Here is a 13,007-nt window from a genome sequence, read left to right on the forward strand (position 1 = left end):
GCATATGTATATGTGTGTTTTTGTGTCTGAGTTGTAAGGATTGTGCGCAGCCTCTATGACATCAACAACACTTCTCTGGATGAATCCTCCGATGCATCTGGGTGCCTCTTGGGATCCTCAGACGACTTGCATGTTGCCAGCGAGCAGATGCTCTTAACAAGTTAATATGCCTCAGTTTCATTTATCAAACATGCTGCCCATGAAAGTCGTTAAGGGACCAATTGGTTAGCTCTTATCATATTGACAGAGATGGATAGAGATCCTGCGGACGGACCTCACTTTCCAGTTAAAGTGGAAGTTCATTTTGCGAATCCTAACTGTGGTGAGGAATCTCACAGAGAAACATGTACACTCCAAACGTTCATGTAGTAGTACACTGGTTTGAAGCATCAATGTGTTGCACAAAGTTCAGACAGTCTTTAAAACAGTTAAACAATCCATTGAAAATGGACACTAATTGAATAAAACTAATCATTTATAAGATACTTTAAGAAGATAGTATAATACTTTGTTGCTATTACAATGTGTGGGCTTTTATGAGTTTTTATAGAAAGTATAGTAGCTTTTCCTGTGCTATGCAATTTCTATTTTTATTTTGTATCTACACAAATTTGAAAAGCAGTAATTTAAGCAATGAACAATTGTTATTTTTCATAATGTGTTGACGGTTTCAAGTACAGTAGCAGTTTAATAAAAAAACATAAGGCTGGAAAAGTTCAAACTTTTTCGATGGTCAATGAAAAGACCAAAGCCAATAATAAACTGATCCTACTAAAAAGTATTGTCTGTGTTGCTTATTTCTCAGTACCATAATGCTCCATTGTTGTCCAAAAACTACTGAAAACGCTCCAGTGATCTAGTCTTTGCACTGGGTAACATTTTTCCTTCATAACCTTGAACATGGCCAGTGTAGTTTAATATGCGTCAATCCCACATATCTGTCCTGCTGTAAATGAGCAGAAAATGTGTATTAATCCACAGCTGAAAATAATCCTCAACAAATGCACTATTTTCCTCCTGTTTGAGTAACATTTTGCTAAAAACTACAGTCCCCAGCTCAATCTACTTAGCACTAGTCAAATATAAAACTATATATTTGTGACCCATTTTTAAAGATTTTCGCATTCAGTGGGAACAAATGGGCTTGGGGCTGACTGCCACAAACTGGCTGGGGAAAGTCCTGAGAGACTGACTAACGCATTGAGTGTTCTGGTCTTCCTATAAAATTTGTTAACCATTAGAACGATATAGGATAACACCAGCCTTATTCTTTGATTAATTTATAATTGAAAACAGCACACAAATAATGCTTTTTTTAACGTTCAGGTCTGTTTATTCAAATTCCTATTTCATATCAAATGAAGTGAAGCATCTCAGCCAAGGAGTCTCTTTTGCAAGCTCTGATCTCTACTCCACATCTGGTCTCCCTTCCTCTCTCTCTCTCTCTCTCTCTCTCTCTCACACACACACACACACACACAAACATACGCAGAGTGTGTACAGTACTTTTCTCTCATAATCCCTCTCATTATTGCTCCCCCTTATTCCTATCTTGTGCTATTTTCTCTACCTACTGTACTTGAATTTCTTTCCCATGCTCTTCTTTCCCTTATCCTCATTTCTTGGTCTCGGTTGTGCAAGGTTTTTTCCGTCTGTCTTTTTCTCTGAGGGAGTGGCACAAAGCATAGCTGGGCTTCAAATAATTTATTTGCTCCTTTTTGCCCTTCTTCTCCAGAGGCCTTTAGCCAAGCTGCCAAAAGGAAATGTAGTCTTGATTCACCATTCTTAATTGAAGGTGAATGAAAACACAAAAACTGTCTTAGTGGATCTTATCATGGATAGCTCTTAAAATGAAAAGATAGCATACAGTACTGCAAATTGCATATATGGAGTAAGACTAAGTCGTTACTCTTACTTTCCATCAGCTGCTGGAAATGGGGAGCATCTGTCATGACTTCAAGTGAAGTATTCTTTATTCATGGAGTGTGTTAATGTTTTATTTCAGCAGAAGAAGAAAAAGAAGAACCAGGAAGGAGGGAGGGGGAAATTATACGCTCATATTTCATAAATGCAGATTAAGGTGCCAGCTGCTGCCAGCTTTCTGATTTCAACCACAAAATGGTGAATTGAGCATTATCGTTGACGAAAATCTCCCTCAGCTCAACCCAGCTCACAACAGCAGATTAGCCAATGGGAGGAGGTTTGTGCTCTGAACATGATAGAGTGTTTACCAGCAAGTCTGCTCCAAAAAGGCCACTAATTGCCTACTTGTGTATCTAACTCACGTGTCTGCCTGTAGAAGATAGAAAGAGAGACTTTGGCAGTCTGAAAGGAAAACTGAGAGACAGAAAGAAAGAGATAAAGGTAGAGATACAGAGTCAAAGAGGCAGGCAAAGAGGGTGGAGAGAGCTGACATTTTTTGTAACACTCCTTGAATGTTTCTGACTCAGTGAATTATTCATCACTTGTAATTGTGATGTGAGTTTTGGCCTTGGATTTTTAGTGCCGACTGGCTGCTTTCAGTGTGTGCTCGGCGCACTCTGTCTCCCAAAAGCCGTCTCCAAATGAGACTTCAGACTTGTCAAACCCGACTTGATCAACCAGCTACACTCAATATGTGTTAAAGAATAAGTAATGAACATCTCTCAGCTCAAAGAGTTGCTACTGTCCTACTGCACACACTAATAGACACACAGAGTGTTTACCCATATGCGACACAACACAGCGACAAACACGTGTACACCTGTGCCATTCTCACACTGGTCAGAGATGCTTTTCATCAACAGAAAGAAGAAAGGGTGAGGGAGAGATGCAGCAGTTTTTGTGGAGCGGAGCTGTTAGCCTCTGTGGGTCTAGTTGGGCTTTCAATTCACGTTCAAAGGAAGCGGCTGTCTGACTTGCTCTTGGATGGCTGGTGGGCGTGGGCACTTAGAACTGAGGGATTCTGACACTGTGTGCATCTCCACTGTGCATGCATATTTCTATGCACTGTGCGACCGCATATCTGTCTTCATGTGTGTTTATGTGTGTGCTGCTTGTTTTGAGTGTGTGGTGCAGCTGAGCTGTGGGCTTTCTGGGGCTTCCAGAGCTCCTCTACTCTCCTCTGTAACAGCTCTCTCTGCTTTTATTCTGGAGTAGAGAAGAGAGCTACTAAAGCAAGTAGAGCCATGAAAAAGCCTCTGATTAAACTGCCTGCAATCTACGCCCAGAAAACCAATAACACCATTTTCACTGTGGCAGCTATGGATTTTTTTTTAATGGAATTAGAGTGGAAAACCTCTAAATTAAAGATCCATCCATTTTTCATTTTTGCCCAAAGCTAGAAAACACAAAAGCCAGACAAAGAGTAAACAAGGGCTGGATATCAAATCTCAGTCCTATCTGAAAGAGTATTGAAAACTATCAAGCCCCAAAAGCTGGCATCAAATATGGTAAGATTTGTAATCTTGTTTAAATATTCTTAGATAGGATGGATTTTATTCAGCTGTTTATGTTTAGACAAAATTTGACAACTATGGCTGTTTTGCAGAAAATAAAATCCTAAGTAAAAAGTTATCTGGATTCGCTTCACAGACGACAACTGGGACACTGATTTGTAGACAGACTGAATGTGTCTTGGTGTTTTTATCCTCATATGGTGATTGAATATCTGGCAGTATTATCAGAAAATCCCCTGAGTGTTCTTACTGCCTTTCAGTTCACATCTAATGGAAGGGAACTGTGTCTTACTTTGTTGTGTGTGTGTTCGTATTGGCCTCTGTGGTGGATGCCCGTGAGCCTGTATGCTTTCATGAGCTATTTGAATTATCTAAGTGTGGTTGCGTGACCTGTGTGTGTGTATAAGCCTTCGTTCTCAGGTGTGTTGGCCCACTCTAGTATCAGCGCAGTATCCTATGACCAGGTACAGGTTTCAGTTACCCCTCTACCTTTGATAGCAGGCTGTAATGAGGCCATTAGATCCTGCTAATAGCTTGTAGGGCAAGTCAACCGAGAGAAAAGCTGAGGGGATCAGCTTGCACTGAGCTCTCCCAGCCCTTCCTCTCACTCCTTACTCAAAAGATCCCCAATTTTTTTTACCTCCTTTTTCTTTTGATCACGTCATCCCTTTTTACCCTACTTTGTACTCTCTACCTTTAATTTACCCTTAGCTCTCTAAATCTCCCTTTTCTGGCCCAAGCCATCTCATCGTCTCTCAACTTCATTTTCTCAAAGTGTCCCTACAGTACAGTATAGCATTGTATATTCTTTCTTCTTTCAACCCCCCCCCTCTAGTGTATTCATATGGCTCTTTATCTCACTCAATAAATGAATAGCTGTCTTGCTCACTAGCTTAGTTTTACCTCCTCCCTCTCAGTCCTGTATCAAACGGTTTCTCCCAATTCATCCCAGCTGCTGTCTGCCTTCCCTCCAGTTTCTGCTTAGACAAAGCTGTCTCCTCTCCTCCTTTCTGCCTCACATCATCCCTTTTACCCCTTTCTCCTCTCTCCCTCTAAGTTTATCTTTATAAATTTTATACATCAACTTTATATCTCCCCCCTTCCCTGTCTCTCTGCCTCTCTTCTTTTTTTGGCAAAATGATTCATGCAGAGTTGTCAATTAATGTTTAAATTGCTGTGGATTATCATGTTTTCTTCACTTTTTACTCTTACGTGAAAAAGGTGAGGAAAAAAATAAATCAGAAAATCTGAGAATCAGACTGGAAAACGTGCAGCTAAAAGAGCTACAATTTCATTTACTACTGCAGTGACAAGACAATGAGAATGACAGATACTACTAATGAGGTTTACTGATTCAAGTGTTTCAGTGTTTCTCCTATAATTGTACAGGCCTGTCAGGCCACGAGGCCAACGAGAACCCCCGCCAGGCCAAAAAATTTTTTTAAATGCCAAAAATAACACCAAATACCCATTAATCCGAAAATCAATAGCGTCTGGGAGCCTCTGAGCAGTGCTGTTTCGAAACGTGAGTCAACATATGTGTCGTTGCCTGGGAAACTCCAGGTAGCGTAACTCCTTTTAAGGAATAGGGCAGTATGTAAGTGAGTGAGTGGTTAAGCGAGAGAGTGAGCGTCAGAGAAGTGACAGTGAATGTGAGCAGAGCAGAGGAAAAGGTCAGCAGTAAGGCCGTATTCAGACTAAATCAGGCGGCGCGGCGTTCAGTGGCAGGGTTGAGTGGAGGTGTGTGGATGTGGGTGTGTTTATTTGTCCTCCGGAACGTAACCTCTGTGAAACAATCAGAAAATAACGTTTTATTGATCTGATTCACCGGCATTCTCTACCAGTGCTCCCTCTCTTCATTCACTCTCTAGCTCGCTTGACCACTGCTGCTCTTGCTCTCACTTTCTCTCTCTTACTTGTGCTCTCTCTCTCTTTAAAAATGAGTCAGGAAGCAGACAGCAAAGCCTAACTTTACTTTCAACATTAGTTGTTGTTAGTTAGTAAGTTGTCAATCTGACAGTAAATATACAGACTACAGTGTGTCAGTTAATAAATGCTGCAGCTTGTCAAGACCAAGAAAAGTCTTGTCTGTTGTTTCCCCAACTGCTGGAAACTGAAGGGGGTTAGCTCCGAATTAGCAACAATGAGTTAGCCTAACCTGACGACGCTAAACAGAGAATAGAGAACAGCCCCCCCCCGCCCCAGCCAGGCCAAACCACTCAACCTCAGGGAAACACTGTTTCCTAACTTTTTTTTTTTTTTTGTGGCCACATTTTATCTGAACCAAATGACAGAACAGTGTAACCGTTTCATCTCATACGCCTATTTGTTGTGTCACCCCTGAAAGCATCCCGTTCAAAGTGGTAAACGCTTACAGATGGTTGACATGTCACCTAGCCAAACAGTCCCATCTTCACAGCATTGGTGTGACCGGGGCTGCAACAGACCCATCTGTTTCTCAGCACTAATAGATGCTGCATAGCAGTTATCAAGGCTAATACACAGGAGACAGACTACCAGTTGCAATAAGTGGGTGTCAAGTAAGCGTGCTTACTCAAGTGTTCTCTTTTACTGTTTTGTAGAAATAGATGATACCGTTATGCGGGTTAATTCACTTGATTCTTTTGGCCGCAGTGTAATAGAAACAACACAGATACAAATAAAAAAGACAAACAGACAAAACAGCACCACCAAAAACTCACTACATCCTAATATACATAACATGGACAAAAGTGAAACATTGTTTAAAAAAACTTTAACAGTTTTCTGATGTTTTTAAAATACATAATCAGAACCTTCCTGTAGTTGCAACGATGAGGTCATTAAAAAAACAGCCATAGGTGAAAAACACTGAAGTTTGTTTTCAATGCCGACTCAAGAAAAAAAAAAGATCCTGTGAATATTAACACTGCTTTTTCCCCAGACATCATCATTACAGAACTGTCTGACCTACTTCCATTAAGACTTTATTTGTGATAGAGAGACTTTAGTTAGTAGTTGCCTGGTAATTCTTTTATGTCAGCATCCATAAAAGGAAAATATAATTTAATTCATGGATTGTTAATCTAAATGTAACTGAGAAACTGTGAGTATTGATTGTGACTGTTAGAATAGGCTTCATAAGTCTCTGAGGTTTATAAATTATTGACTATTGTAGTGCAAAACTCCTATTTATATAGGCCGGAGCCCATTGACGGTGTCTGAATCTATTCTTCTATTTGTTACATTTGTTTTAAATAAATCTCATTATTTTGCATCCTGTAACATGATGCTTATTTATTCATTTATTTACTTAGCAATGTAACACTAAATACACTTTTTGAGTTAGTATTACCATATATTTACTTCATTATACTATTAATTAAATCTATTAACATGGAAATTATATGCTGTTGCAATTAAAAAGAAAAAAAAAGTGAGATGTCTGTGACATAGCACTGTACGCCATGCTCCAAAGTACATGGCAGCGTCATGTAACAACCAACAAGTCCTCCAAATTTAACAACCATATTATGCCGCTTAACAAAATAGGAGCGTAATATGCTGCTTTCCAAAACCGTTACAAATCACTGATAAAAAATAATTATGTTCTGTGGTGTGGCAACGTTGACCCTAACCCTTTGGTTAGGGTTAGGGAAAGATCATGGTTTTGGCTAAAATGATCACTTGAAACGTGGTTAAACGTGGCAACAGTCGTTGTCTTGGCAACAGTAAACACCACGTTACAATTTTTTTTTAAAATGTCCCAACTCGCAGTTGAAAACATGACACTCACAGTTGGAAACGGGAAGCGAACAGTGGTCTTCAGCATCTTTTGCCACTTTTTGCCATCTAACTAACTATTTAGACATCGACCCAACCCACTTCCCCAAGGAAGTCACCTCATATTGGCATCATCTGAACAGCGTCACTTCCCCGGGTCATAATTACTATGGCCACTAGATGGTGTCTGTCACTCAAACGTAACTATAGGTTGTTTTTGATAACTGAATTTACAACCTATAGTGTTGTTTTGGGAAAAATTTTGGAAAAATCCGCATGCTTGCACTCAAGATACATCAGCTATCCTGTCACTTGGTAATTTTAGCCAGGACTAGGTGATATCACCTTAATTCAATATCACAATTAATTCACTTCTTTACAGCTCCAGGCTGAAAAATGTGACAGGGGCATGTTCAAGCTAAAAAGGGTGTCAAGTTGCTCTTGGATGTACACTGTCAGAGGAACAGTTCGGTCTTGGCCCTCATCATCACCACCACCTCTACAGCTTGGCTTTTACCACGTGCAACCTCCTAATGAGCCTTACTGCTTTGCTTTATCTCTTGAGCCAGTTGTCTCGGCCCCTCCTTGTCCTGTGGCTTCACAATGGCAGCGTGGCCTTTAGCCATAAAAGAAGCTTCCTTGTTCTCACTTACAGACTGCTTTTTTAGCTGCAATACATGCCCCTCCTCTCTCCCCTAATGCCAGCCTTTGAGGCAAATGTCAGCTAATTAAGGGTAACATGGTCGACCTTTCTCACCCGCACCTGGCGGTCTGCCAGAGCACCAAAGAGCCACGCTTCATGCTACAGGTTGAATGTGCCACAGGAGCACACACACACATGCACATACGCACACACAAAATACAAGTCAACTTTGCCTTTGATATGCTAAACATGCTGGGTTCCTACAGGGCAGTAGACTTAATTAGAGGAGACGCTCGCTGTCGGATGCACAATGAGCTGACTGTCAGCTGAGACTGCTGCAAACATGATCTGTGTGTTACAGTCTCAATTTTGGTGTAATTCACCAAAATACATTAATGTCCTGCCAAGAAAGTTTCACGTGCTGCTACAATTGTCCATTTTGTTCACTGAAAACCTGTATGGGTGTGTGATTTTGTTCCAACAGAAGTCTCTAACAACAGGTCATTGAAAATGCAACAATCCCTCGCTCCTGGACCCCCTGGTCAAATGTTGGTGTAATTGGAGTCATTCATTGTAACCTCTGCAATCAAAAACACACATTTGAGTCCACTTAAGAATAGCATCTTGATTTCGCCATCCCCGCTAACGTACACACAATAGGTACTTCTTAAATGCCTTCATTCTGTAATGTTTATGTCAATTTGAGGGTGTGATACCCCTGAAAATGAAGTGCTGGAACATTTGAGAAGGGCACTGAATATTGAATATCGTCTTGCCGTTCCAGAGACGAGAACAGAGAGATGCTGAGAACACACTGTACCCTTCCACTCTTTAGGTCACACACATGCATAAAGAAAATGGACTGTTGAGATGAAAAAAAAAGAACTTGCACATCTTAAGAGAGAATGGTAATTATCCAAATCTGACACCGTCAAAGACTGCAAGTTTGTGTGGTTGCGCATGCCTTGTCTGTGTGTAGAGAGGCTATGTTTCTGTGTGTATTGGTAGGCAGTGGTAGGGACCAAAAAGGTCAAATGCAAAAAATGTATAAGCACATATGATATTTGGAGGTCTGATAATGTTGTGTTATGAAAGAAAGAGAGGTGACAGTTTCAAGGACAGATAAAGATCAGTGAAAATGAAAGAAGAGAAGAGAATAATTTGGCTTTGAATTTAAAGAAATGGCCAGGAGGGACATCATCGGTCACTGAACTGTTCTTTGAAGTATCTGACTGTCATCAAGGACCTTGGCATTTTTACTGGTGCCTTTATGTCACTGTGTAACAATTTGGGATTGTATAGACTGAAATCTGTTGTTCTGTTGAGTCCATTCTCCTCTCCATAACATTCACTTTCTATGGTGATGAGTATTTATTCATCCCGAGTTCTTTACACTCATGAGAAGTGAAGTGATTTGGAAGTGTGCATTTATCATGTGTGTAATCGCAACAACAAAGAAGGCATGAGTGGCTGAATGTGGCTCATTTTAATCAACATCAAAATACTTCAGTAGTTAACTTTGTTGAGTACTGTTTTCTACCAAAAAGAAAAAATAAATTAAAGAAATTTCCATGAAAGTATAAAATTGCATTTACAGAAAAAATATGGCCAGTTTTCACTGTATTCAATAAAATGTAATATATAGGAATCATTTTATAATTTTGTACTACATTTCCTCATAAAATCTTTTAAATCTTTGAAGTCTTAAGACCCGATCCAACACATCTTTTAGTGTACAGGTAGTTTACTGCTTCCACGAACAGATGCGTCTTCCAGAACAATGTGTCATTTGGATTTACATGGCATAAAAAATAGAAAAATAGGTGCAGCGGAATAAACATCTGCTTGAAAATTGTAGTAAAACAGAAAATGCAAAGGAAGATGAATAACAAGCAGGAGCAATGAGTTTGGGAAGAGCCTCAGTCTACACCTGTTCCTCTTCTCAGGTGTCTCAGCTACTCCCACAGCTTAACCTGCTGTCCCTTCCTCCCCCTCAAATGTATTTGACATTCATTTGTTTTCATCACACACCTGGCATACACTGGTGTGACAGAGTGCCATTTTAAAGTTTCAGTCGGAGGTGTTGTATGTCCATTTTTGTCCTTCACTGAGGCGAAATTGTTGAACACAATAGTAAGTCGACCTTTCAGTTTCTGAAATCTTTTATCTATTCATCTAGTTTTGCGTAGGTCATTTCCAGAAACAAATGCTCTGTGGTTTGTTTAGAATAAGTAGAAGGAGAACTGGGTAATTAATATGAGCAATGTAACCTCAAAGGCAGAACAGACAAAGAGGAGAGTGCCACCTACAGAAACGCAAACGTCATCAGCAGTAAATAAGACATCGGAATACTACCCACACTGTTTTATTTACAGGTGAACTGTGGGAAGTGCAATGCACAGACAGCAAAGCCATTTGTGCTCATTACTAAAGAAGTTTTCAAAATCAGAACAACCAACTTAAATCAAGTAACTTGTAGATTATTACTTTGAAGCATATTTTTAAAGGACTCTGTCCTATGGGACCAAAACTTATGCAAATGTTTGTTCTGAATGTGACATCATGTCATCTCAGTCTGACACTGACTGGTCTGATTTTGATAAATGTTTGTGCTTTTTACACAACCAGTCTAATTTGGATAAAAGTTGGAGGTATGATACAAAATGTTACATCATTCCAAATGAACTAACTTATAGTTAACTTTAGGCAACTGAAACCTCTCATCTCCTACCTCCTACTTTGACCATACGGACTGCAAACATTTTATAAACTAGTTGTTCAACAAATTACCAATCCTGTTATTTCACACCGCAGACACAACACCGTGATGTAGTCTCGTACTAATTAGTTAGTAAAAATCTGTTTGGAGTCATGAGAAAATGTCTTCATAAAAATGAGTAGAGCTGATCAGAAGCAAGCAGAGTGAAGGTCAGTACAGCAGCCCAGATTCTGTCTGTTCACTGTCTGTTCTGTCACACTCAGCTGCACACACACACACCATGACTACACTGGGCTTCTTGGGGATTGGATTACCAAATGTTTAAGCTCACAATATCAGGGACACAGGTAGTTTAAGGTAATAACAAATTATACTAAACTGGCTTTTTTACATTCTTACTTTACAGATTTTGTTTTACTATGACCATCAAAAATCTCTGCCAGATTTTGCAAATCCCACTTCTGCTTGATCTGCAAACAATGCTGTGAATTAGAATTTTTAATATTTGGACAGAAATTACATTCAAATACTATCTGATCCTGATTTGACCCACTCCTCCCCCCCAATCACTATACACGCAAACACATACACACAACAACACATACTAATCTCACTGTACTGTGTTTGTGTTTCCCCTTCCAGAGACATCAAACCTGACAACATACTACTGGATGAACATGGTAAGATCCATTTTCTGATTAGATTTTTAATCCATTCATATAGAATTGATTTATATAGAAGCGAGGTGGCGGTGGAATTCAAAGTCCCTTTTGTTTACATACTGTATGTTCATGACAGTTGACTCACATGTTGACCTGACTTGACATAATGTGCCAAATTCAAGACGTTAATTGCTTCTGACTTGGGGTTTAACCAAACCTCCAACCTCTGGGATCACTTCTGCACAGATCAAAGGAGTTGCAGTACCGAGAAGCAGGTTTCACAGTTGTTGCCTAGATAGGCTTTAGAGCAAAAAGAAGAAAAATACCTCATACCTTAATTTATTTTAACAAATGCAGCATAGAGAGTGAGTGCACAAGTGCATTTTATTTTCAGTCCACACCACCAGAGTCAGTTGAAGCACTGTGATATGTACATGATGTGTTTCTTTGTTTTTCTTCTCTGAACTATGGGATGAAATAAAACAGAGGGATCTGATGCTGTACAGGAAAATCCTCTTCGGAATGACTGATTAAGTCTCATTATAGGCTTTAGTGTCAGTTTCAGTTTCACACAAATTGGCATACACACATGTACACACATACGAAGAGGAAAGAGGGAGAGAGAGCATTGTGTGTGTATATGTCAGAGGGAGGAGGAGAATTATAAATCAAGTAGACACAAGACTGTAATGTTTTCATCAATATGTTAATCAAGAGGAATATTAATGTACTTCATGATACACAGAGACACACAAACATTCTCAAATAAACATGATGCTGCAGTATGGTACATATGCAACCTCAAATTGTGACCTGCACCCTGATTTAACTGTTCATCTGCTGTACAAACAGTAGACATAATACAGATTTCGTCAGGCTCACAAGATCCAAGTAAAGCTTGAGCACAACTCAAATGAGCTTAAAAATGTCCACATACTTTTGGCCATATAATGTGCACACATACATAAACGCACACAAAACCACAAAACTGAGATCTCAGAGGGCACCGGGCAGCTGCTCAAGGGAGCTAAGGGGATATGTGGGATGGCAGCCCTGCTGTCGCTACACACTGGAAGCAGACAAAGAGAGAGAGAGAAAGAGAGAGAGAAAGAGTTAAGAGAGAGACAATCAAGAGGACGAAAGAGACAAACAGGGAGAACTACGAGGATAAGACATAAAGGAGGAAAGTGATGAGCAAACATTTCTGGAAAAGAAAGATTTGTCAGAGGCAGAAAAATTGGGTAGGCAAAGAGAGAAGATGACATGGGAAGAAGAGAGATAAAAATGAGAGGGATAAAAGGAGAGATTGAGGGAGGAGAAAGAAAGAGGCAGCAGCGTGTGTGTCCTTTCAAATTCAATCTCTCTCCCTCCCATCTTCTCTCTCCCTCATGCATTCTACTCACACTGTTTTTCAGTGCAGACCGGTAGTTTAACTCTCCACTGAAGTCTAACACAACATGAGGTATCAGAAGGGGGCAGAGGGCTGTTTGATTTTTGCACACCACGTCAATTTTGCAAGCTGGAACCGACCTGTTTCTCCTGTGTTCCTCTGGGAGCTGCTTCATATAGAGAAAAACAATTTACTCATGCACGTGTGCTGTCACTTTGTTAAACAGCATAGCCTCAGGATATTGAGAGGAGCTCTAAGAAGGCTGTTGCCTATATTATTGTGAAGATGCAAACATGCAATGAAAGCAGACAGTACATTAAAGGCATAGTGTGAGAGAAACCACAGGTCTCTCCTCCTCTCCCAAACACAAAAAAGCACTGGAGCGTATACATGC

General features: G+C 40.0%; 1 protein-coding gene and 1 long non-coding RNA gene across 4 annotated transcripts in view; one reads left to right on the forward strand and one right to left on the reverse strand.

Moving 5' to 3' along the window:
- stk32a (serine/threonine kinase 32A) overlaps nucleotides 1–13,007 on the forward strand; it is a 77,631-nt gene that overhangs the window by 38,423 nt on the left and 26,201 nt on the right. For all 3 annotated transcript variants that reach the window (XM_067608518.1, XM_067608519.1, XM_067608517.1), the window contains one exon: nucleotides 11,204–11,241. In XM_067608518.1, coding sequence (XP_067464619.1) covers nucleotides 11,204–11,241 — 38 coding nt within the window. The remainder of the gene's footprint in view (nucleotides 1–11,203; nucleotides 11,242–13,007) is intronic.
- LOC137195860 (uncharacterized) overlaps nucleotides 1–13,007 on the reverse strand; it is a 62,377-nt gene that overhangs the window by 21,131 nt on the left and 28,239 nt on the right. The window lies entirely within an intron of this gene.

This window comes from Thunnus thynnus, chromosome 13, assembly GCF_963924715.1.
Source record: "Thunnus thynnus chromosome 13, fThuThy2.1, whole genome shotgun sequence".
Classification (NCBI taxonomy): domain Eukaryota; kingdom Metazoa; phylum Chordata; class Actinopteri; order Scombriformes; family Scombridae; genus Thunnus; species Thunnus thynnus.